The 26,983-nt window shown below is 43.0% G+C and overlaps 2 protein-coding genes across 2 annotated transcripts in view; one reads left to right on the forward strand and one right to left on the reverse strand.

Annotated features, from left to right (window-relative positions):
• Window positions 1–26,983, reverse strand: part of NAA16 (N-alpha-acetyltransferase 16, NatA auxiliary subunit) — a 439,249-nt gene that overhangs the window by 166,185 nt on the left and 246,081 nt on the right. The gene's annotated exons all lie outside the window — the stretch shown is intronic.
• VWA8 (von Willebrand factor A domain containing 8) overlaps window positions 24,539–26,983 on the forward strand; it is a 130,933-nt gene continuing 128,488 nt past the window's right edge. Inside the window, exon 1 of the mRNA XM_063125966.1 lies at window positions 24,539–24,716. Coding sequence (XP_062982036.1) covers window positions 24,539–24,716 — 178 coding nt within the window. The remainder of the gene's footprint in view (window positions 24,717–26,983) is intronic.

The raw sequence follows: 26,983 nt of genomic DNA on the forward strand, positions 1-26,983 counted from the left end.
TGCTCCCTTGTGCACCCCCTAAATATTCTCCAGAGGATTGGGGGACCCTACAGAGGAGTTTTGCAGGGAAGAGAGCAAGAACACTGGGTGGACACGATGTAAGCCAATATCTTTCAGCCTGTTTTCCATATGTAAAATACAGGAAGTAGAATAACTATATGATCATAAAATAGCAGAGTTAGAAGGGGCCTACAAGGCCATCAAGTCCAACCCCCTGCTCAGTGCAGGAATCCACCCTAAAGCATCCCTGACAGATGGCTGTCCAGCTGCCTCTTGAAGGCCTCTAGTGTTCCTAGGTCACTGGTTCCATTGTCGTACTGCTCTAACAGTCAGGAAGTTTTTCCTGATGTCCAGCCGGAATCTGGTTTTTTTAACTTGAGCTCGTTATTCCATGTCCTGCACGGAAGGTTACACTTTGTATGCCACTTCATCGAAATTTATATATAAATTATTAATAGTACAGATGTGATAGAAGTTCTCAGTCTCTAAAAGCTTTAACATAGCAGTAATCATCTGGGATATCTAAAAGGTAGGATTTCATCCCTAATTACAGAAGACTGAAAATGTGTTTTCCCCCAAAGCACTTAATTAAACTTTGTGCATAATATCTCTATAATCTGAAATCTGCTGATTAAAGGGAAAGTGCTTAAGTAGGTAGCATAAGTGCTGTAATTATCACTACGATTATTAGTATTTATAACATGTAATGGATTGTGATCTGAAAGAAGTACATTGGTAGAAATAGCTGCTATGCCTTTTCTGTACCACTAACTTTCAGAAGTACTTCAATAAGTACTTTTAAAAAGGCATTAATTCATATTATAAATAGAACTGAATGCCATTGTCCTCACTTAAGGAAAAAATCTCTTTACCAGTTTAATTATGCAGCATTTCAGTAAACATAACCAGCACCGTTTCTCTCTGTGTCACATTCATAAGGTTATGCCTTACATCTTTGGTGTTCACACCAATTTTAAGGATAAGAGTACAAAATACAGAGGAACACATTTAGAGAAATCCTATGGGGATATTACATAATGTTTTGGCTCTCCTTCCCCTAAGCCACAAGCCACACACTCTTGTGATGAAATTATGATGAAGGTTGATAGGCAAGGGCTCTAGCTTAGGGGCAAAGCAAATGCCCTGCATGCAAAAGCTCCCAAAATCAGTCACTGGCATCTTGACTTTAGTTAGGGTGGAGAAAGATTCTCCGGAGAGCCACTACCAGTCAGTAAAGACAATGAACAAATGGTCTGGCTTGGCGTATGGAGGCATTTATACCTCATTTATATCCCACCTTTCCTCCAAGGAGCTCAAGATGGTGCGCTTCATTCCCCCTCTCACATTGTTTTAGCTTCACAACAACACTGTAAGGTAAGTTAGGCTGGAAATGACTAGACCAAGGACACCGCATGGGCCTCCTAGTTGCGTGGAGTGTTGACCCTGGGTCTACCCAGCTCTATTCCAACTCTAACTGCACTGTTTATCCATGTTCCTCTGCACAGAAACAAGAGGGCGAGAAGAAGCCCAGTTTCTGCAATGGTCACTCACTCAGGAAAAATGTGTGGTGGTGCTCTTGCTGGATTATATACCTCTTCAGAGAGTAGTTAGCAGATCGTTTATCCGAATGATCTTCCATTTAAAAAAGCTCCCTGCATATAGAAAACTACAATGTTACCCTTAAAAACAACTCCCTCAAGTGCCACTACTATTCTAACAGTCCCTGTGATGTTGCAGAGAATAAGGGCATCATATAGAGGGAGGGGGAAACACCAGTCTTACATTGATAAATTGATGCTATTCCTGGAGATGGATGATGAGCTCCACAACGGAATGCTTGATATTTGACAGATTTATTTTAAAATAATTTTGTCCCATCTTTCAATACATTATTATGTAGGTGGCTTACAATACACTATTTAAAAACAACCTTTAACGAGCCTGAGAAAATGAAATAAATAATCAAGTGATTTGGGATGCAAAAATTTCTACAGATTTTTTCCACTGCTGTTTTTCTGCAGAAATGCTTCCATTTCTAAAAAACATTTCTAAAAATGTTACCAGAAAATGTATAACTGTGACCAGATTACAGTTTCCCCAAATAGGGTTACAGCTGGCATATCTGTTGAAGCTAAGGCACTTCATGCCAGAAGGAATGTTGATACGTATATTGGCCTGTTAAGTTCCAGCTGTTACAGAGAGTGCTGGAAGGGAGATCAATGGATATAGTAAACATTGGTGCTGATCCACCGGGAAACATGGCCAAGAAGGAGGTCCAAGCAGCCAAATGTAAGTTTTTTAAGTAGGAGTTTGGAGTTTAAATACTTCTTGTACGGGTGGTTAAAGAGACAGTTTCAGGAACCCAATTAGTAGGGGGGTGGAGCAGGGTGAGATAATCTCTGAAGAAAGGGTTAATACAGGCCATCGTTAGAGGGGCAATGCAACAACCCGGTTTGCACTATCACTTTCAGCCACAGCAGCTTAAATAAGCCACTGTGGTTTAGAGCATGTGCCTAGTGTCCATTGGCACCCGTTCTGTAACCCAACTCCCGCTCAAAGGTTGTCACGTCATCCAAACCCACTGAGGGTGGTTTGTTGCCATGGTTAACAAACCACCCACAATTCTAAAACAGTCCATGGTTTCTGTGTGGCCAATGAGGGCAATTGCCCCATGCCTCATAATAAAAGGGGCGACATCAAGCTTATTTATTGGCTGATTACATTTCTTTACTGCCTTTCTGCATCCAGCGAAGGTGGTTTACAAAAATTCGGAAAACAAAAATCATAAACCCAGTTCTTTGGTTTTGCCTTATGCTCCATTTATAGGAACATTTACTTCAGTGGAGGGATCTGCTCTTATTGATCTACTGTCTAACATAAACATGGTAAAATGTATTTCTGCCCACAGATAATCAGAAATAATCTTGTTATTTGTAACTCTTTGGTTTGCACTTGTCTATGCCCTTTTAGCCTCGAGGGAGTCGGATGGAACGTCAGGGAATGCACACACACTCATTCACACTTTCACACATTAATTCACACTGGTGAGGTTTGTATGCAATGGGTTGTTTAACCCATAACTAGTTGGGGACGCACAACAGTTGGAGAGCACACTGCCTCTGGACCACTTGCCACTTTCACTTTGCATCCAGCAAAGCCTCTTCTGATGATCTTAGTGATCACATAGGACATCAAGGAAGTTAACGCCCCAGATAACCTTGGGCTCATCTACACCAAGCAGGATATTCCACTATGAAAGCAGTATATAAAAGGCAGGGGCCACACTACTGCTTTATAGCAGTATTGAAATGCACTGCAGGATCTACACTACTGCTTTATAGTGGAACTGTGTTATAGCGGTATTCAAGTGCACTAACAACTGTTGGGGCCCATGACACATCTTCACCAAGCAGGATATATCACTATGAAAGTGGTATGAAAGCAGTATATGGTATGTGTCAATGGGCCCCAACAGTTGTTAGTGCACTTGAATACCGCTATAACACAGTAGTGTGGCTCCAGCCTTTTATATTCAGCTTTCATAGTGGAATATCCTGCTTGGTGTAGATGAGCCCCTAGTCTCAAGTTGTTCAGCGTTTTATGCCAGGCACAAGACCTTGAACTTGGCTCAATAGCGAATAGGCAGGCTAGTGGTGGTATAGTTGTTATATGGGCAGAGAGACTCAGCAGCCTTACTGCCATTCTGCATCAGCTGCAGTTTCTGGGCTAAGTACAAGGGTGGGACCATATAAAGTGCATTACAGAAATCTAAATATGAGGTTTCCAATACATCGACTACAGTGGTCAGGCTATCCCTGTCCAGTTCAATAGGATTTACTCCCACAGAAGTGCGCAAAGAATTGCAGCCTAAGTAAGCTATAGGGATTGGGGACTAGCTTTAGTGAAATCCTTGTAACCAAGTATATTTGTGACTTGAAAAGCATTTGGTGTCTGCTCATGCTGCTAACATGCTGGGGGGGGGGTTGGTTGGTTGGTTGGTTGGTTTTTTTAGTCAAGCTGAAGATTTTTATTTAAAAAACAACAATTGTGACCCTGGTCTTTCTTTCAGGCTTCCTGAGTTCTCAAAAAAATGTGTACCATGTGGCGTTCCCAAGAATTAGAGCATAGCTTGCTATTCATAGGGCCACCCCCTACCATTAGGGAGAGTGAAGCAGTTGCTTCGGGTAGTAGAGGCTGAGAGTTGGTGGAGGAGAGAACAACCTGCCCTGTACCTGCTGCCTTCAGATGTGACGGAGGATGCTGTCTCATCCCCAGTATTGAAGTAAGATTCAGCTGTCAGTTCAGTCAGCTTTTGTACATGCAATGGGAGGAGCACAATCTTGTTCTTCACCTTAAGCAGCAAAATGTGTTGGGCCAGCTCAGGCCATCCCCACAAGACATCTTTCATAGCACACTTAAAACAAAGTTTAGATTTAAACCTTGACTTAAACTGAGAGTAAATCTAACCACCAGGATGTGAAAAGCACTGCAAGTATGAGTGTTATTGTATGAATATTATTGCTTCTGCTAAACGTAGGAAGACCGAAACTCAGGAATTTATGGCAATGGTCAGATGGGATGAAAAAATGAGCTTTAAAAATGCACAGTTGTGAAACTAGATTAGCAAGACGTAACTTGGTTAAATAAATTTCTTAGGCTGCAATTCTATGCACATTAACATGTGAATAAATCCCATTGAGATCAATGGGGCTTACTTTTGAATAGACTTGCAAAGGATCAGGCTTTATAATTCATCTCAAAATGGAGGGACGGGGAGATGTTTGAATACCAGCCTGATTCATGCCCCATTATACCAACCAGCCCCGCCACATTTCCACGCGAGTTCAGTGGTACTCGCTCCAAGTAAAAATGCATGGAAGCTTTAAGATGAACAGAACTACATTGGAAATAAAAGTGCTTCTCTTCGGAAATAGATTACAAGCCATTTGATTGCTCTAGAGGAGATTCCTTTCCACCTCCAAAAGACAAGGCGGGCTGTTGCCCATCCGTGTTTTTTAATCAGGGTGTTAAGGAGCCTCTCGTCACTATTAAACCGCGCACTCTGCAGCTTGTACACACCGACACTGGAGAAACTGATATTACAGCCCCCTAAAGCACAGGAAGGTGGCTTCCCAGCCCACCACATCACTGTGGTTAGACAGCTTCTGCCCCGCACTTTGCAATATATCTTAATGAGCAGGGAAATTATTCTAACCTGGAATCGGCCCCAAGTACAGTTAAACCTCAAAAAAACCAAGATTATGGCAACCAGCTTGATTGATAACTGGCAAATAGCAGGAGAAAACGTGGAGGCAGTGACAGACTTTGTATTTCTGGGCGCAAAGATGACTGCAGACGCTGACTGCAGCCAGGAAATCAGAAGACGTTTACTTCTTGGGAGGAGAGCAATGACAAATCTTGATAAAATAGTTAAGAGCAGAGACACCACACTGACAGCAAAGGTCCGCATAGTTAAAGCAATGCTTTTGAACTGTGGTATTGGAGGAAAATTCTGAGAGTGCCAAGAGTCGGAAGCGACTGAACGAATAAACAACAAACAGAACGAAGCGCTGGTTTGCTTAAATATGGAGGGAGTGCGTGATCCCGTCCTGTATGCACGGCCTTCTGAGCCAAGACCACCACCACCCTCCCGTGTTTCTTCTGCTACCACCATCTTCCTCCGTGTCCAGGAAGAATAATTCAGGACGGATAGTCCCATCTACCTCTTATTTAAGCCCAGGCGTAAATAAGATTCAGAGTCATTCAAAAGTAGCCGAGAGAGAAGAAAGGGCGGATTCTCCCCACGCTTCCCGTTCACTTCTACATCTGGCGATCCTAAATTCCAATCCATTTAAATGGGGAGGGGGGATTATTATGATTATTCCAGATGGAAAGATAAGAGTTTGGGGCGCGCCCCTGGGCGGGGACAGCAGCGGGTAGGGCTGAGACGCGCAGCGCGCTCCCCTCTTGGAAAGGCGCGCTGGCGAGGAAGCGGGGCGAAGTTCGAGGCTTTGACTTCCCCGCTTCGAGCTACTGTGACAGGGACCACGGGAGGCGGAATAGCCAAATGCCCACGAGGAGGAGGAGGAGGAGAGCGAGCACCCGGCCCCGAATTCCTTCGCGGGGGTGGGGGGTGCTGTACCTACCAGTTCCTCCCAATCCGGGCTGCTGCAGCGGCGCGCGCCACTGCGTTGCTCCATCCCCGCAGGAGGAAGGCGCCGGCCTCTCGCCGCGCCCTCCTCGCCCGCCGTTCGCGCCTTCACGGGCTTCTGCAAATGCTCGTGCAGCTCTCTTACCCGCCCTTCCTCTCGGGAACCGGCCCCGCAAGCAATTCCTTCGGCAAGCTCGCAGGGACGCCGCGCCAGTTGCGGCTTGCCATATATGGCGCGCTTCGCCCTCACGGCGGCCCCAGGACGGAGCTCGAGGCGACAAGGGGGCTCGCTCCCGCCCCCCACCAGGCTGGGAGTGGGGGGGGGTGGATGAGGGGTGGCTGACCAGGTGGGAAGGTGCAGGTTAAGCCTCAGCCGGCCTCTCAAAGGACCCTGGAATTGTGGGTGTTGAGGACACGGCTTATATATACTGCGTACTTGGCACAAAGTTGTGTGGGAAATTAAAATAACCCAAATAAGTTGCAGGAAAAGGGACAGGATGTGTACAGTGGTGTGTTTATTAATTTACGTGTATTATTCCACATTTTTTCCTGTTGCAGGGAACTCAGGGCGGCCTACATGCTGGTCTCAGGGACGCAGTGCCGGCACTTGTCTTATTAGCAGGCACGGAGCCCTCGGAACTGCCTGCTCCCTCTGGAATTTAGCTGCAACCCTCACAGTACCTGGGAAGCACATGGATTTTCCCAGCAACAATATACTATACCCTCTTGTAATGCAAAGTATTTTGGGGTGGCTGGTCTTTGGGCAATCAAGACCCATTCCTTTTACAAAAGTCCTGCTTCTGGGGTAATCTAGACAGAATTTTTTACTCTGGTTCAACTCCACCTCCAAGTTGATTTGTGTCAGATCACGCACCGCCCCTCTCCATGGTTAGCGCAGCATTTCCGATCTTAAATCTGGTTTTGTAACAGATTTTCTCATTACTGAGGATTTAATGCTCCATCACACCTACTTTTTTACCCCGCTTTGAGTCCGCAGTTTCCCCCTCCATTTCCTTAGCGAGTCTAGCACGGGGCACTTTCACATTTGTGTGTTGTGCTATTTCAGCTCATGTATCTTTTCACCTAATCGCTACTGTGCCAACAAAATCTCCTGCCCCACCCTTACATTCTCCTTCCCCCTGCAGTTAGTTTTTTAATAATTTTTTAAGATTTTTATTTCTGTGCAAATACAATTGTACAGCAGCCTGAAACTGCGCAATTACAACAAAACAACACACTATGCCTTCCTCTAAGATCATATTATAGGTGAAGAGAAAGTTTTACAATTAGTTTTTGGAGAAGGTTGTGGTCAATCTTGGCATGGCAACGGGAAGCCCACATTGTTCTGGTCAGGAAACCTAGTAAGAACCATAGAGTTGAATGGGACCAAGTCTGGGCATGGGCGGCGGCGGCGGCCTCGCTCGCCTTCTCCACAGGTTGTTCAGGCACCCTCTCCCCCTCCCCCTTCATGGTAGAGCGGAGAACTACCACACGCTCCCAACAAAAAAACGGGATGGTTCAATACAGCGCAATACATGGGATGGAGGAGCGACTTTATTGTGCACGGAGGGGGGGAACTTTCCCCACTCCAAAATAAGACGGAAAAGGGAGAGGAAGAGGCAGGATGAACACAGGACAGGAACATCATGTGAGCACTGCTAGAGATGTGAAGGCCTGGAAAAAAACCAGAAAAATTTGGGGGGAAACTGGTTTTTTCCCGAAGCTTCTTTTGTTTTGTTTTGTTTTTCAAAAAATTGAAAAAAAATGAAGAAAAAACGGATTATGGAATGTTTTATTTTAGCATGATGAATAATATGTTTAAGACAAGGTGTTCAGATATTTACTTCTCCAAATGATTTCTAAAAACTACAGTATCGGATTATTACAATGTCTGTGCACCAAGGACAAGCAAGTCCTAGTTGCAAACTGAGACTACAACTCTCAAATGCAAAAGCAAGATGCATTTCTACCTCTAGGGGGCAGTACTGCCACTGAAGCTGAGACGGAAACTATTAGTGATAACTATAGGTCAGAAAATGAGTCTGATTAAATCTCATGCATATTCATTGAATCTTGGTTCCCCCTTTTTTCTCATTTCTTTTTATGGGAATGGGTGCTTTATGTCTTGACACTGGAGGACTAGCGGAAACATAATTTTCTTTATTACTAATATTGGTGGTTTCTTCTGTTGTTGTTTTACAAAGATTTTTTGCCTGCTCCTCATAAACTGGCAGAACCAAAGATGTTCCTTACAGTTCAGGTGTTCCTAACAGTTCAGGAGCTTGTAGCTCCATTTGTTACCAAATAAAAATGTAAAAAGTAAATTAAATTTGTAATGATTGTTTGAATACACTGTACTTTTAATATACCAAATGTAATAATTTTATGCCAAACCAACTTAATTACATAATTACATTTTTATGTTCCTAAAGTAACAAAGTGACTTTCAATCTGTAAAAAGTGCTAATATTGCATTATTTCAATTTTTCCGAAAATCTCAGTTTTTCCCTGAAAACCCCCAAGAAAAAGCCATTTTTCCCCCCATGGCTTCAAAATTTCCAGAAATTTTACATCTCTAGCACTGCACTGCAAAAACACATGCCAGTCATGGCAAGAATGCAACAAATTGCTGGTGTGATGGAGGGCTGGTGGAAGCTGTGCTGATTGGCTAAAAGGAAAGCTGTGTGGGACAGGGGCAAGGTGAGGACTAAAGCAGAGGACTAAACATGGCTACCCAATGCACTTTGCTGTGTACGGGAGTGGGGAAAGGACGGGAGCCAGCCCTGCTACTTTGAAAAAGTACTTTTGTGAACTTGGGCTCAAACACTGCCTTTCCATTCTTTACTACAGTTGTGCACTTAGAGGCACCCCCTCCCATTGGCGGGGGAGAGAGGGGCACAAGGGTGGATGTTTGCATGTCTACTCAGAAATAACTCCTTTGTTTCACTTCATGCAAGCAAGGGGTTGGGACGCCTGTTGAGTCAAAGCTTCAGAACTACAAAGGAGCACAGGTGAGAGAAGGTGGAGGCCTGTTGATAAGAAGCTGCTTGCCTGCATTTTGGACACTCCTTGGGGGATTGTCATGATGAATGCCTGCACTTTCAAAATTTACCACTACAGCACTGTGGTGTGTATGGGAAATACATGAAGAGAAGCACAAAAACATGACAGAAACAATTTAAATCTAGGGTGTGGGGGGAAAGCATAGACAGATATTAGTAGAGATGTAGAAACTTTGCTGATGACCATAGTATGGAGCTTCAAAAGATATACTTCCCTCTTCCAGTAATTTTCAACCTAAATTGCATCTCTTTTTAGGATGCGCTCAGAGATGCACAATATTTATTGCTCCTGCAATTTTCGTGTTTGAAAATATTACTTTCCACTACTTTTTATACCATTCCAAATAATATTTCAAACTTAATAGTGAAATATGTTTCCATGGTTACATTTTAATAATCCTGTGTAGCAATTGCTTTTCTTTCTGATGCAGATGCATCTGACTTCGCACTTCACTGCTTTGCTTTTCCAACCAGACATGTTAGAAGAAAGGCGAAGAGAGGTAAAACTGTGAAATGCTCATAATCACACAGCTTTTTCTCAAGTATTGTGTTGAAGGCTATATGCCAAGCTGCATACTTCAAGAGTCACACAAATGGAAACTAAATTCACAGTCAACAGAGGTGACAAGAACTCATGATGGATTGCACCTGGAAGAATCACCTAATTCTTTTTCCAAATATGTAGCTAGATGTCATCAGAGAGATGACTAAGGGCAGCTTCACATATGTTGATATTCTTCCAGGGATTTCACTTCTTTGTAGAAAGAAATATGTACACCATCACATGTGACAATAGCCCCTTAGCTACTGTGTTGCATGTACATGAAGTCATGGCCAATCACATTTTCCTACCATGTGAACACAGGAAAAAGCATGTGTGTGCTTGTCATGATTATGTCTATGTAGGAAAATCACAGTATGTGAAAAAGCCCTTCATAAAGCTAGGATTTCAACCTGTGGGCCAGTCCATAGTAATGTCGTAGGACTAGATTGGCTCTTAGAATGATTCATGTTTCTAGACTACTTTTTCCACCAGCTTGGCAATTCTGAGCCTTTCTGCAAGGCTGTAATGCTCTTTCACAAAGAGGGATCATGATCTAACCCCCAAAACAAAACGTGTTAGTCTGCTGCAAAAAACAAAAGTCTTGCAGCACCTTAAAAAAGTGAAATCCTTATGCACATCAACTAGGAAGTAAGTCTTGTGGAGTTCACTGGGACTTACTCCCAGGTAGGTGTGCATAGGATTGTAGCATAATAGATTTATTGTGACATTAACTTTTATAAACTAGAGGATTAGTCATAGAAGGATAGCTGGGCTCTAATCTACAAAATTTTATTGCTCAATCAAACAAACAAAAACCTGTTTGTTTTTAAGAGATTACAACATTGTTTTTTGTGTTTCTAGTTAGCAACGCCTGTATCTGTCTGGATATTCTAAACCAGTAGCCTTCTCTAAGCTGTTAACAGTCTTGCCATTACATAAACAAGGAACTTCTGAACATCAAAAATATTGCTATTGCATCTTTTTGCTCCCTGGCAACTGATCATGAGTCGGATGCCAATATGTAATTAATTAAAATTTCGGGAAAAGAGGTGAGGTAGGAAAAAGCAAGTACTGGTATCCAAGGATGTGAAAAAGAATTGCGGACATCTTTTCTATGCATGCCGATTCATGACCTACGACCTATGGAACTTACTCCCACAGGTAAGTGTGCACAGCTTGCAGGATTAGCCTACTCTGTCTATAAATTTGAAGAGGAACCACTTATCTTGGAGAGGCTCAGGTCCTGAGATTTATGAACACGCTTCTTTTCTCTGAATTGCCCAAATGGCTTGCTTTTGAAAAAATATAATTAGGATTATGCTATATGAGGAACACTAAGGGTGATTCCACGTGAGGCTTTTATTATCCTGCCTCATTAATCGATTGCTTGTAACGCCCCCACCACCTCACGTTTCCCCACCATTTCTTCTGTCTTTTTTTCTTACCACAAAAAATCCTGTAGGGAGAGAAAGACAGAAGAGAAACAACCTTTTTAAAGCAACCCTATGTTGACGTGTTGCAGCAGGCTGGGAATGAAATGTTAACTCAATGGTATGTGTACAAGCAGTGGTGTGGCGTGACTGGACATGAGGTCAGTTTGCCAATCCCCATGGCTTACATTGTTCCTTTCTTAGTATGAACAATCCCATAGAACTGTTGAAATATTAATATACTCCAATATTGGATAGCTACAATATTTGATTAATATTTGTAAAGCTTCTTTTGTATATGGAAAGGTGTGATTTAGCAAATCCAAGTAAAAGCACAATACTTTCATACTTTGTTAAAACAAAATACATACATCTGTTTGAAATTTGGAGCAGTGTAAGTTACTGGTACATAAATGACTACTGCACCATTAAGCAAAAGTTAGATCATTAGAAGATAAGTGTTTTCCACAGCAGCAAGAGAAACCTAGTTGAGAAAGTAATTGATGGGCAAATAGCTTATATGGCACTCTGCCTCCAAATGAGCTATGCTAAATTACATTAGGGAGCGGATCTGCAACTTCAGAGTCTCTGTAATATTATTATGGCCATTATTTGCTGCCGTGCAAAGTGGAGAAACTGTCTTCTCTTCTGGGCATCTTGGAGCTTCTTTTCCGGAGACCATCAAAGCTGATTAATGGAAAATAAAATATAGTACAGCAATCTTAACAAGCCCCACTGTCCCAAGCTACCTGTAATGTAGCTGGCATGCACAAACACATGTAAAGGGGGCCAATGAAAACATTGATCTAATTGGAATACTTACTAACAAGAGGCTTGAAGATGTGGAGGCCTGTGAAAATAGCAGCTAAACCTAATTTTTGCAGCTGCTGCAACACTGTAATATTGGCTAAGCTTGCACATTTGTAGCTTTAAAATACCATGTTTCTAGATGCCCAGCTAAGGATATACAAAGTGTCTTTCCTTCACTATAGTGCAACCACCCCAGATGTTCAGCGCACGCGTGCACACATGCACGTAGGATTACGAAGAAAGATTTCCAGTGGCAGAATAATTTCCAAGCAGACATATGAGTATCTGTGGGTTGGGGAACTGATCCCAATGCTGGTAGAAGAAGAATAGAACAGGATATCTCTGATCCCTCCCAGTTCCTGTTAACAGGAAATCATAAGAGCAAAGGAGCAGCTTTTTGTAAACCTTTGTACCAAACACTTATTTGGGATAATGGGGCAGTAATGAAGCAACCACCTCTCATATATCCAATGTAGATCAGTGAAGAACTGACATTAGGCATTTAATCTATCCAGTACTTGGCTAGTGGGATAGTTTTGCAACCCATTCTATGGGCTCATCTACACCAAGCAGGATATTCCACTACGAAAGTGATGTATAAAAGGCAGGAGCCACACTACTACTTTATCCATGACACCGCTTTCATACCACTTTCATAGTGTTATATCCTGCTTCATGTAGATGTGTCATGGGCCCCAACAGTTATCAGTGCACTTCAGTACCACTATAAAGCAGTAGTGTAGATCCTGCAGTGGACTTCAATACCGCTATAAAGCAGTTGTGTGGCTCCTGCCTTTTATATACCACTTTCATAGTGGAATATCCTGCTTGGTGTAGATGAGCCCTAGGTGTCCCATGTTCCTTGTAGGTCACCTGCCCCACAGTCTGTGAAACACTGTTCTATACTATGACCTCCTTAACTGGCCTGCCAGCAAGTTCTGTTACCCCAGCAACATATTTGATCTTTTTTATTTATTTATTTATTTATTTAACATTTCCATCTCAACCTACAACAGGCACTTAAGTATGGCTAACAATAATTCATGTGAGCAGTGCTGGGGGGAAAAGAAGAAGCCATGAGTAAAAGCCATGTTTGGTCTCTACCATTGAGCAAACTCCCAGGCAAGGGCAGAGGTAAAGAAAAGTATATAGTAATTCTTAGATTAGCAAAAGCATTGGAGTTTAATTTTAGAAAACACACTAAGCATAAATCCAATAGAAGTCAAAGAAGGTAGAGTTATCTAGTGGTTGGAGGCCTGAAGGTTCCAATAACAAGTGGCTTTCAGATTAAGATCTTGTAGAGACTAATAACTGTGCCTTCAGTTGCTTCAAGTCTTTGATTTACCTAGTCAGTGGTTTTGGATGATTATGGATAGGGGATAATCCATAGGTCAGTGGTAGGGCTCATGACTCAGTGTAAGGCAGCTTCCTATGTTCCTACGTTCTGGTAAAGTGATGGCAGCACATGAGTGATTGATCCACACACCTACTTTTCATGTGAAAAGGAAAGTTGCATATCTGTGGCCTATAAGAGAAAGTTTTTTCTGGAGGCCATTATTGCTGCCTGGTCTGACACTGATAACACTTTCTGTTTAGGCCTTTGAAAGCAATGGCAACTGGGGAGGAACCTGTTGTTTGCCCACAAGAAGTGATAGAACTTCCTGCCATTATGTTTAGATATCAGGTTTAGGAAGTGATAGTGGGATGGGGTGCCACAGCCAGTGCCATGCAAGTGCACAGTTCCTGAGTGGATGGCCACTTCTAGGGTGACCATATGAAAAGGAGGACAGGGCTCCAGTATCTTTAACAGTTGTACTGAAAAGGGAATTTCAGCAGGTGTCATTTGTATATATGGAAAACCTGGTGAAATTCCCACTTCATCACAACAGTTAAAGTGCAGGAGCTATACTAGAGTGACCAGATTTAAAAGAGGGCAGGGCACCTGCAGCTTTAACTGGTATGATGAAGAGGAAATGTCACCAGGTTCTCCATATATACAAATGACACCTGCTGAAATTCCTTTTTCTATGCAACTGTTAAAGATACAGGAACCCTGTCCTCCTTTTCATAGGGTCACCCTAGCCATTTCACTATTGGCACAGGTTACAAGTGTCACCAGAGCTAGGATGTCCATATGAAAAGGAGGACAGGGCTCCTGTATCTTCAACAGTTCCATGGAAAAGGGAATTTCAGCAGGTGTCATTTGTATATATGGAGAACCTGGTGAAATTCCCTCTTCATCACAACAGTTAAAGTGCAGGAGCTATACTAGAGTGACCAGATACAAAAGAGGGCAGGGCACCTGCAGCTTTAACTGGTGTGATGAAGAGGAAATTTCACCAGGTTCTCCATATATACAAATGACACCTGCTGAAATTCCCTTTCCAATACAACTGTTAAAGATACAGGAGCCCTGTCCTCCTTGTCATAGGGTCACCCTAATCAGAGCAACCACCTGGACAGCAGTCATATGCATATACAGTGCTGGCTACAGCATCCGTTGCCTCCAACACCTGCAGGTAATGGCAGGAAGGCCCTTCCGTCCCCGCATCAGCTTGCCAGGGTGATCAACAGTTTCTTCCCAGCGAAGCATTTATATCCAGCTACAGTGATCCTCCCTCCACCACCACATGTCTCCCATTCATTACTTTGCAGGCTTTTAAAAATCCCACAGCACATGTGATTGGAAGAACGGTCTTGAGGTCAAGCAATTCCAAGCACTTAGTGACTGACTAGATGAGCCTCAAGTCTTCCAGTCAGCCATTAATTGACCAGAAATCCCTGCGCTCAGATGCCATTAAGTTTTTAAAATCAATAAATATTATATCCCTGTTTACTGGTGGTGCTTCAGTTATTGCATGGAAATAAAATTTTAAAATATTTGAACCAACGTGTGAAGGTATCAATAGGTACTGACATTTTTAAAAGCCTGGTTGTCTAAAAGCAGGATTGAAAAGACATTAAAATAGAGAGCAGTTATTATAGAACCGCAGAAGCAGCTCTCCAGTTAAGGTGAGTGGCTTTTTCCAGCATCCTATCATTACAAGTGGGAGCTGCAACAAACTGTTGCCACATGGAGTGTGCCTGTTCAGATGCTCCATTCCTTCTCCCCTCCTGTCTTCCATTTTTTCCACAACAGTCCGAGTCAGCATTCTGTGGCCACTGAGCCATACTCAGTCCTCACTGGGCTGTTTGGAAGAGTTTTATCCCCTCTTAGGTTTTTCTACCTAAAGTTATTTTTTAATTATTATTTCTACAGATGGTGATACCTGGTGATACCTTCATTTCATGAATGGTGCTGTTAGGGTTACATAAGGACTGGCACTCAGACAATGAGTTTGTTATTAATATGTTTGACATGGAGAGGGGGATTTGTGGGATGCACGTGGCTCTTGGCCACTCTGCATGCAGCATATTGGATCCACACCAACTTTTCCCCACAGCTAGCAACTTTGCAGATAGAGGTGAGGGGTGGGAACACACCGCTCTGGTTCTGCTCTTAGCAGTGGTGGGACATTTATAGATGTCTGTGTGTCATGTGCATGTGGAGGTGTAGCGTGGTCTATTTATTTGCACATAGCATGCTGCTGCATGGCACTGTATGTATTTGCTAATGATATGTTGCATCATTTTCTGTGTGACATGCTGTGTGTTGCAGTATGGCATGTGGCCGTGATTATCACATGTTTGCCTGAGGCATCCTTCTGCATGCTTATTTATTTATTTATTTATTACATTTTTATACCGCCCAATAGCCGAAGTTCTCTGGGCGGTTCACAAAAATTAAAACCATAATAAAACAACCAACAGGTTAAAAACATAAATACAAAATACAGTATAAAAAGCACAACCAGCATAAAACCACGCAGCAAAATTGATATAAGATTAAAATATAGAGTCAGAACAGTAAAATTTAAATTTAAGTTAAAATTGTGTTAAAATACTGAGAAAATAAAAAGGTCTTCAGCTGGCGACGAAAAGGGTACAGTGTAGGCACCCGGCGGACCTCTCTGGGGAGCTCATTCCACAGCCGGGGTGGCACAGCGGAGAAAGCCCTCCTCCTAGTAGCCACCTGCCTCACTTCCTTTGGCAGGGGCTCACGGAGAAGGGCCCCTGTGGATGATCTTAAGGTCCGGGCAGGTACGTATGGGAGGAGGCGTTCCTTCAAATAACCTGGCCCCAAACTGTTTAGGGCTTTAAATGTCAATACCAGCACTTTGAATCGGGCCCGAACCTGGACTGGCAGCCAATGAAGTTGTAAAGGGACTGGCGTAATGTGATCTCACCGGCCAGTCCCTGTTAGTAAACGGGCTGCCCTGTTTTGTACCAGCTGAAGCTTCCGGACCGTTTTCAAAGGCAGCCCCACGTATAACGCATTGCAGTAATCCAAACGAGAGGTTATCAGAGCATGGCTAATTGTAGCTAGGGGTGTGTGTGTGTGTGAGAGAGAGAGAGCGAGAGAGAGAGGATACTGTGTATTTGCATGTAGTGTGTTTCTGCATGTTACTGCTTGCATTTGTATGTGGCATGTGACTGTATGAGGTTGCTGTAACATGGTCCTGTACATTGCTGTGTGTTATATGTTGCTGTGTATGCGTATGCTATGGTTATGCATGATGTCCTGCACAGCCATGTGATCTGGAATTAGGAGTAAGCAGTGAAATGGCCAAGTCTGCTGATGACACCAAATTATTTAAGGTGGTTAAAACAAAACGGGATTCTGAGGAGCTCCAAAAGAGCTCTCCAAGCTGGGAGAGTGGGCATCCTGATGGCAGATGTGGTTCAATGTAAGCAAGTGTAAGGTGATGCACATTGGGACAAAAAAAACCAACTTCAAGTATAAACTGATGGGGTCTGAGCTGGCAGTGACCGAACAAGAAAGAGACCTTGGGGTTGTGGTGGACAGCTCGATGACAATGTCAACCCATTGTGCAGGGGCTGTAAAGAAGGCAAACTCCATGTTAGGCATTATTAGAAAAGGAATTGAGAATGAAACTGCCAGTATCATACTGCCTTTATACAAATCTGTGTACAGTTTTGGTCACCACACCTTAAAAAAGTTATTGTAGATCTGGCAAAAGGGCAGAAAAGGGCAGCTAAAATGTTCAAGGGACTGGAACATCTCGCCTATGAGAGAAAGTTACAACAGCTTGTTTAGCTTGGAAAAAAGGGCCTATGGGGAGACATGATAGGGGTGTATAGAATTATGCATGGTGTGGAGAGGGAGACATTTTTCTCCTTCTCCAATAATACTAGAATCTGGAGTCAACCCATGAATCTGATTGGTGAGAGATTCAGGACAGATAAAAGGAAGTACTTCTTCACATAACACATAGAATTCACTACCACAAGATGTGGTGATGGCCAGCAATTTGGATGGCTTTAAAAGTGTGTTGGATAAATTCCTGGAGGAGAAGGCTATCAATGGCTACTAGTCCTGATCATAGAATTATAGAATAGTAGAGTTGGAAGGGGCCTATAAGGCCATTGAGTCCAACCCCCTGCTCAATGCAGGAATCCATCTTAAAGCATACCTGACAGATGGTTGTCCAGATGCCTCTTGAAGGCCTCTAGTGTGGGAGAGCCCACAACCTCCCTAGGTACTCCATTGTCGTACTACTCTAACAGTCAGGATGTTTTTCCTGATGTCCAACCGGCTTCCTGTAACTTGAGCCCATTATTCCACGTCCTGCACTCTGGGATGCTCGAGAAGAGATCCTGGCCCTCCTCTGTGTGACAACCTTTCAAGTATTTGAAGCTCCACTCAGTCTTCTCTTATCTGGGTTAAGCATGCCCAGTCATTTCAGTCTTTCTTCATAGGGCTTTGTTTCCAGATCCCTGATCATCCTCATTGCCCTCCTCTGAACATGCTCCAGAGGCTAAGTGCAACCTTCAGTATCAGAGGCAGTAAGCTTGTATACACTAGTTTTGGGGGAACATAGGTGGGAGGATGCTATCGCACCATATTCTGCTTGTGGTTCCCTGTTCGACAGCTGGTTGGCCACTGTGTGAACAGAGTGCTGGACTAGATGGACCCTTGGTCTGATCCAGCACAGCACTTCTTATGTTCTTATGCTTTATTTGTGCAGGTTAGGTTCATCTGATATGCAGTTTGTGATGACAACAGTGGACTAGATTCTAACAGTTATGTAGTGAAGTGGGGTGACACCGGGGCGCACAGCTCTGGGACTTTTTTCAGAACAGGTGGTGTCATCTGCTGGAGCGCTAGGATAATCTATCAAACTTCCTTGCTCTGGCAAGGGAATACGAATATAGCGAGTTTTACAGTTAGCGTGGAGGAAGTCAGAGAAAAAGGAAAATAATTAAGTAGATACTTTTTAAATTTTCTTTGATGGGGTTCTTATTTCACGCTACCTGTTTAATGATTATCTTGTTTATTTGTAATGTTGGTGTTATTATGAAAATATTTTAAGGGTTGATATAAAGATTACTGAGATAATTTGAGTAGTGCTATCAATATATTAAAGTGCAGTATAAATGCTAAGAGGAGGATTATGTATGTCGCCTTGGGTTTCTTAAGGAGGAAAAAAGGTGGGATATAAATGTAATAAATAAATAAATAAATGCTTGCAATACATTAAAGGGCAGTATACATGTCAAGTGCAGTATAAATGCTAACTTAATTTTTTCTTGCCCTAAGAGGGCACATGAAATTCAGTTAACTTCCTTTCTAAGGAAATTGTAGGATCAAAACACCCGCTGTTTTACGAGAAGATTTAAGTTGCTTACAAATTCACTGACATGCAAAGAAAGCACAGAAATTATAAGTTAAGACAACAGCCTTAATATCCACATCATATAAGCACTAAATATATACTACAGTCTCATATATTCAGCTTTCACATCTTGACTTTTTGCCCTGATCTTTCAACTGAGTCCTCTTCCTCTGCTGGTTGGTGAACACTAAAATTTTAGACCCTATGGAAAAAAAAAGATACACTGACCTTCTGCTTTCCCTTTATGTTTTCATTTTGACTAGGGAGAATGGCATATGTTTAGTAGTGATGAGCTGTCAATGTGGGGCAGGGACAAAGCTGATAGATGAGAAAGCAGAGAAGAATGGAAGTCTGGGAGCAGACAGGCATTGTATCCGTTTCATCATGAGGCAACACATGTCAGCAAAAGACAGAAGGAAGTGAGTCATGCATTTTGACTAAATATATATAGGATTGGTCTATGTATAAACATAGTCTGAGTCTTTTAAAAATGTATTTATTGTATATTTAGAATGTATGAGCAAGTCTGCAGGTCTGAAGTTCTAATAAGTCTCTACACAAAATTGAACTCTGCAACTTAGGGCCTTGCTAGACCTAGGAGATAATCCGTCTGGGAGGAGGGGCAACGGCGCGCTACAGCTAGCACGCGCCGTTGCCCTTTTCCAGACATCAACACGCGACGGGGCAAGGGAAAGCCCCATCGCGTGCTCCGGTTTTCCCCCCCTTAAAGGGCCATGTGCGCAGGAGTGCATCACCAAAGAAGGTAAGAGTTTTTTAAAAATAATAAAGGGTTCCCCACTCCCCCTGATTTCCCCCCCCCACGATGTCTGATGCCCCCCCTGCCCGCTCGCTCACCCGTCCTCCCCCCGTCCCCGATACCCGTTCCTGTTCTTCTTCCCCACCCCCCGCCCCCGATGCCCGTCCCCGTCCCCGCCCTTCTTCCCATCCCCGATGCCCGTCCCCATTCTTCTCCCCTCCTCTCTCCTGCCGGGTCCGGTCTTTCCCCCGGCCCCCATCTCCCCCCCGGCCCGATGGGCACAGTGCTCCCATGGAGCGCTGTGTCCAGTCCGTGGCTTCTCCCGGCTACTCGTGAGTAAGCGAGCAGCCAGGAAAAGCCACAGAAGTCGCCAGACTTTCCGCAGCCCCAGCCTGAGGCCGGGGCTGTGGAAAAGCCGGGCCATAAGTGAATCCGCTTATCCCGGGTTAAGGGAGGACTTAGCCCGGCCTGACCCCGGAATCCCCTGTGCGTCATCTGGATGCACAGGAGGGAGTCCGGGCCTCACACCGGGCTAACGCCTCGTCTAGCAACGGCCTTAAAATAAGGTTTTCAAGAGACTCGTTGCCAGATTTAAGATTTTTGAAAGTAAAAGCATATATCTAATTGATATAACAGTATATAAAAGCATATATAAAAGATATAAAAGCATATATCTAATTGATATAACAATATTCAACGCCAGTATTCTCCCCAACCTGTGGAATGAAAAGAATGAGACTGCAGGACAAAAGAAAACTGTTGGTACATGGGGGACTTACTTATAATTGAACACAATATTTATTTTATTTTTTATAAATATTTAAAACTATACAATGTGTTTATTGCTTTTATAGAGCAGAAGTTAAGTTTGGTGCCTTAACCTACAGTTTTTGTGATTTTGGTGCATGAATACATTTGTAAGCACCTTAATTCATCTCTTAAAAGTTTTTTTTTTAAAGTCTTAAAGCCTATCTTCATAGAAAACGAAATGTTTAATTTTTGATGTTTTGAACACTTCTTTTAGCTCAGCCAGATCCTCAGTTTTATTTGGCTCCCTCTGCATAAATGGGGCTGGAGAGACAGCATTGTTGGCAGTAGCACCCTCCTAATGCCTTCCCTCCTAATGCGATCAAGTCTCAGACCTTTTAGGATGAGACAATTGTCAAAGACAAGAGCCAGAACCAAGGAGGCAGGGTATTTTTGCTTGGTTTGAGAGCTTTTGCTATTTGCCTCCCCCCACCCATATGTCTCTGGAACTCCATCCCTGAGACACTAGGCACTCAAACAAGACTTTCTTTCCCTGACCTGCCAGGTCCCATACACACTGTGGCACTATGCTTCTCCCCTATCCTACCAGGCTTAACTACCTGATGTATAAGTCACCACACTTTAACTCACAGATTCAATCCCCAGAGCCTCAGGAGACTTGTCAATCCTATTCCATTCATCCATGGCAGTGGCAGTCGCTGCGAAGCACTCTTATTGATAGAGGCTGGCTGACCAAGCTCAGGCTTCACTGCATCTTCCATTCTTTTTCTGAGCTACAGTCCACAGACCTATCTCATACAAGTGTTCTTGGTTCTAAGGTAAATAAGCTAAGCTCTTTTAAACTTTTATATAGTCATTGTGGTGTAGTGATTAGAGTGCTGGATTCTAGGACTGGAAAGACACAGATTCAGAGGGCCTTCTCGGTGGTGGCCCCCGACTGTGGAATGATCTCCCTGATGAGGCTCGCCTGGCGCCAACATTGTTATCTTTTCGGTGCCAGGTCAAGAGTTTTCTCTTCTCCCGGGCATTTTAACAGCATTTAACAACGTTAAGTTTGTTTTTAATGGACCCCAGAATTGTTGTTTTTTAAATGGATACTGTTGTTTTTATGTTTTTTATGTTTTTTAAATTTTGTATACTTTTTAATGTTTACCATTTTTAACTCTTGTAAACCGCCCAGAGAGCTTCGGCTGTGGGACAGTATATAAATGTAATAAATAAATAAATCATTCTCTCTTAGCCTAACTGACCTCACAGGATTGTTGTGAGTATAACATGTGGGAAAGAAAACCACAAGTGGGGATATAAATCATCATCATCATCATCATCATCATCTGCCTATATCACTTACACCCTGATCCCATATGTGTTTACTCATGTGTAAGTTCAACTGAACACAGTCGATTTTACTCTCAAGAAAATAATTGTCCATTCTTGTGTTAATTTTTGAAGTTCTGCTTTGTATTTACTGCAGTTTGAATTTATCCTTATAGCATCCGGAAAAGCATACCATTGCTTCCAAGCATTTATGTGATTTTTGTCTTCTGCAGCCTAATTAGAAGCTGAAGAGGAATACTCAGAGGGATTTGGGCTGCACTTAGTCATAGATCTATTTGCTTGCCTCTTCTCCTTTCAAGAGAGTGAATCTTTTGAAGGTTCAAGTGATGACAACTGCTCCTCCCTCAACTGGATTTACTTGATAGGAAATGCAGCAATACACTACTTGAAATGTTCAGATGGTGCATTATTGTAACTCAATGAACTGCAGCTAGCAAGAGATCTCTTTCCATCCTTCCTTCTCTATCTCACCTTGAAAGGGATATACCATCTGCACAGGTTAGTAGTGGTGGCAGTGGATATCAACCTTGCTTTCTTGAACCAGAAGTTTCTAGAAGTAGTCTCATCAATGCCTTTACACTACCAACACTTCCCTGCAATATTAGAAATGCCTTGCCTAACTCATCCAGTAACATTAATCTTCCTTGGAGTCATTTCACTTTGGCAGTTCATAGTCATCTTCTCAATGTTACCATCTGATGAACTCCAGAAGATAACAAAAAATTCTGTATATCCCCAAATATATGGCTCTTACTTTGTACTAGTGAATTTCATTCTATTTCTGTTACTCTAGTTCATCCTGAATAAATTTGCAATCCTTTTTCTTTATTAGCGTCTCTTAACTTGGTGTCATCAGCAGATTTAATCAACACTGTCCTATTTAACTCCTGGGAAACTAATGAAAATTCTGTGTGAAATAGGCCCAAGGATTAATCTTAAGAAACTCTCCCAGTCCTTTCTCTCTGTCTCAAAACCCCCTTTGTTTTCTTTTCTTTAAATTCCTTACCGAACTAGTTATAAATGGATTGATAAGCTCTATCAGACAGGGGGAGGGGGAAATCACACTTACCTACTGTTGCTTCTCTGCCCCCACTTTTGTTGCTCAATACTTCCTCTTTATCTCGGGGAGAGGAAAGAGGAAGTAAAAAAGTGCACATGGCCCATTCAGAGGGCATCTTTATTGCACCACAGTAAAGACGCCCTCTGAATGGGCCATGTGCACTCTTTTACTTCCGCAATATATTATTTTTAAAGACAGCAACTTCTGTCTTTAAAAATAATATAGACTTACCGGGGGTGGGTGGGTGGCGGGTTTGTTGCGCAAAGAAGGCTAGGAGGGGCAGGAGGCGCGTGGGAGGCAGACAACGTTGAGAGGGACCCGCAAGCGTGCAATAAAATGCTCATCTGATGATGCCCAATGTCCGTCTTTTCTACTTTGGCAACCCAAGCTTTGTTATTAGAGGAGCAGGAGAAGAGCCAGTGCGGTGTACAGTAATGATTGAGGTTCAAAACCTCAACTGGAAAGACTCAGGGTGCTTCCAGATGGAGGGCTTCTAGTGCTAACAATCAAAAGGCATTGTGTTGCTATTCTGTCTTTTCTTCCTTTGTAAGAAAAGATGGTATCATCTGGGCCCACAATAAAATTCCATGAATGGTACAATAAAACCCTCATTTGAAATCACCTCCAGCCTCAACTGAGGAAAAATGAAATAACTCCATACATGCTGCAGAGAGCTCTTTGAAGTTAGTGTACACATGGCCTGGATTAAAATATTGAAAAATTGTTGAGCTTTGTAGTTAATTAGAAAAAATAACGGTAAAAACGTATGATATTACCATGCTTTGTAAATATCTGCATTGCCACCACCACCACTTCTTTACTCTTCCCAATTTTCTGTATGTGTATTACTGCTTGATCTTTCATTGAGCATCTTCCTTTGACCAGAATGCTTCCCTTCAAACTGTGAGTGAAGGGCAGAGCAGGGGGATGGGAACCGAAAAGGAGGTATAATATTTGTATTCAAAGTATCCTATCCACCTTCTACAGCGTTAGCAGTAGCACTACCCTTACTTTGCAACAACAGCCCAATTCAGGTGTCTTATAGCTGCAATGAGTTGAAAAGGGCTGGACCCTTTCTCATATTAGATATCCTGTTCCTTTTCAACGCCAGCTGAGCACAAAAACAAGCAGCACAATATATGAATGTTTACTCAGTCCCAGAAATAAGGCCTGCCGTCCTCAATGGATCTTACTCCCTAGTAAGTGGCTTTAGGCTTGCAGCCCGAATCTGTTTTCTTCATGCTCAACTTTAGTTTCTCTATTCATATCTTTGCAATTTGTTGGTACCTTCCATATACGTTGAACAATTTGTTTAATCTACTGGACATTAGGTTAACTACTGATTAAAATATGCAATTCCAAAACTCTGTATTTTAATCTTACATCAATTTTGCTGTGTGGTTTTTATCCTGGTTGTGCTTTTGATACTGTATTTTGTATTTGTGCTTTTAATTAACCTGTTGGTAGTTTTATTATGGTTTAAATTTTTGTGAACCGCCCAGATAGCTTCGGCTATTGGGTGGTATAAAAATGAAATAAATAAATAAATAAATATATCCAAAGGATGTTTTAAAAATAGTTTCCTCTCCTCCCCCACAGAAAGCCTATCCTGTTGGATTTCTACCTGTCTGGTATTAAACACATAGTAGCCGGTGTGTGTGTTGCTAGTTTAGATTCCAAGTCATGAACTTTAAAGCCCCAAGACCCCATCCAAGGTCTAGATCTGCCCCCCACGCCGCCCTTTCCGTTCTCTTGCGCGCCTTATCCCGGCCCTCCAAGCAGCGGGTGCGGTTTCCGGAGGGACGCTGTGTTCCGACGGTACTCTTCCCCCACTCCTCTTCCGGGCCTTGCTTCTCCTGGTCTCCTTTGCCCATAAGGGCCATGCAGTCGCGGGTGGTCTGTCTCAGCAGTGGCAGGGGCGCCTGCGGGGCCACCGGGGCAGCGAAGAGGGTCCGGCTTCTTTTGCAACAGGTAGCAGCGCGTGGTCGACCAGTTGCCGGCGGAGAAGGTGGGCGGCTGCTGCTGCGGTGCCCTGTCCGCGCGTTGCACGGCGCCGAAGGTAACAAGACCTTCCTTGACTCTCATCGCTGCCTGCCTCTCTCTCTCTCTCTCTCTCTCTCTGTGCCCCTCTTTTCCAAGCCCCCTCGCATTGCAAAGTCCCCCTTCTCCTTCGCGTCTCCGTGAGCAATTACTCATCCCTGCTCTAAGTCTTGTATCCTTCTGTCTTTCCCACCCACACCTCCCTCCGCCCGTATTTTTCTGCCCCAACTGATGATTAACATACGGGATTTGCTTCCATAAGATCTTTGGGGACGCTGGGCGTAATAGCTATTTTTAAAAAATTAAACACCCTAATCAAAGGAATATTAATCACGATAATGGAACCTCGCCTTTCAAACGTCTGAACCAGTTACTCTATTTCTTTGATTCTAAGACATGCTTTTCCCCCCATATAAACTTCTCTAAAAATGGGGTGCGTCTTAGAATCACGGGTGTGTCTTAGCGGTTCCCCCCCCCCCCCCCCTGTTAGTGGTACTGAAATTAGTGTGTGTCTTACAATCAATGGTGTCTTACAATCGAAGAAATACGGTACTGCAGTGGTTCCCAAACTTTTTCAGGTCACTGCCCCCTTGGTCCCACAAACTCATGTCCAGTGCCCCCTATCCTACCCTATAAAAATCATTATTCAGAACAGTGGTTTTCAATGACCTACTAAGGAAGATAATAACAATAAAATTCAAAACAGTAACAATTAATTGAATATTTATTCAAAATCCAATTTCATTTTTTTTAGTTTATTCAATTAAACTTGATCCAGTGATATCATGTTTTCAAAGTCTGATCGTCATTTAGCAAGAATATTAGATACCACGTTTAGTAACTAGGGTAGAGTACCTCACTATTCAGAACAGCAGTTTTCAACAGCCCACTAAGGAAGATAATAACAATAAAATTCAAAACAGTAACAATTAATTGAATATTTATTCAAAATCCAATTTCTTTTTCTTTTTAGTTTATTCAATTAAACTTGATCCAGTGATATCATGTTTTCAAAGTCTGATAGTCATTTAGCGAGAATATTAGATACCACATTTAGTAACTAGGGTAGAGTACCTCACTATTCTGTAAATTCTTAATGTGATGGATGGGCTTGATGAAGTGATACCCGTTTCCCGATGTCTGGTTTAAAGTCACTTAACATGAGTCTTGAATCACCACGTTTAGAAATGTGGAGTGGATTTCTTTGCTTGGAAAGTAGGCAAACCACACTAAAACCACATTCCAGCAAATATGTTGGAAATGCAACCAGGAACTTCTGAACCACTCTCCATAGTGCAGGATAGCGGGGCACACCAAGCGGGGTATGTCTCTTCATTAGCGTTTTGGTGCTTTTGAAACATTTCAATTCACCGTTAAAAGGACTCTTCTTAAACGGTATTAATACATGAGTGGATTCTTCCCCTATATGGCTTGAGACCAAGCTACCTTCTCCCATAAAAATGTCCCTGGGTTTTAAGAACTTCTGGAGAGGCACTTCTCGGAAAAGACCACCTTGAGCACCCCCTGCTGCCCCCTTGCCTCTTAGCGCCACCCTATGCAGTCCCCCCCCCAGGGGGCAGTACCGCCCACTTTGGGAACCACTGAGTTACTGAAAGATAAATAGTGGCGGAGGGGTGATGTTACCGTCACGCTTTGGTTGTTGGCATCCCAGAAGCATCTGGCTGTTGAAAAACTCTGTATTTATACTTTTCGTCTCAGGCTTTTTCTCCAGGCCTCTTCCTTACCCCGTTTGTATGTATTTCGATGTTCGTTTTGTCTCACACAAATTTCAGAGGTAGGCAAAAGTTAGAGCTCCAGATGTTTTGGACTTCAACTCCCAGAAGCCCCTGCCAGAATGGGCAATTATTAGGAGTGCTGGGAGTTGAAGTCCAAAACATCTGGAGATTTACTTTCTGCCCATGCCTCCTTTATTTCTTCCTTCTGTTCAGTGTCCTCACCCCTATGCAAAGAGTTATAGAGCTCCTGTACTTTTAATAATTGTTTGGAAGAGGGAATTCTGGAACGTGCAGCTTTTCTTCCCCCTTCCATGACCGGTAGCACCTGCAGCTATTCCCTCTTGTACGCTGCTGTTAAAAGTATAGCAGCCCCTTTTTCTTTGTTCTCTGGTTACCTCCCTCCTGATTGCTGTCCTGACTGCTGCCTTCACTCTTTGGGTGTTTCCAGATGAGGCTATTCTACCACCAATCTGCCTCATTCACGGAATTTACCGCATAACCCTCCTCTGTTTTCCCACCACTTCTTTTGGGGTTTTTTTCCGCATTGCAG

This window comes from Elgaria multicarinata, chromosome 5, assembly GCF_023053635.1.
Source record: "Elgaria multicarinata webbii isolate HBS135686 ecotype San Diego chromosome 5, rElgMul1.1.pri, whole genome shotgun sequence".
NCBI classification, from domain to species: domain Eukaryota; kingdom Metazoa; phylum Chordata; class Lepidosauria; order Squamata; family Anguidae; genus Elgaria; species Elgaria multicarinata.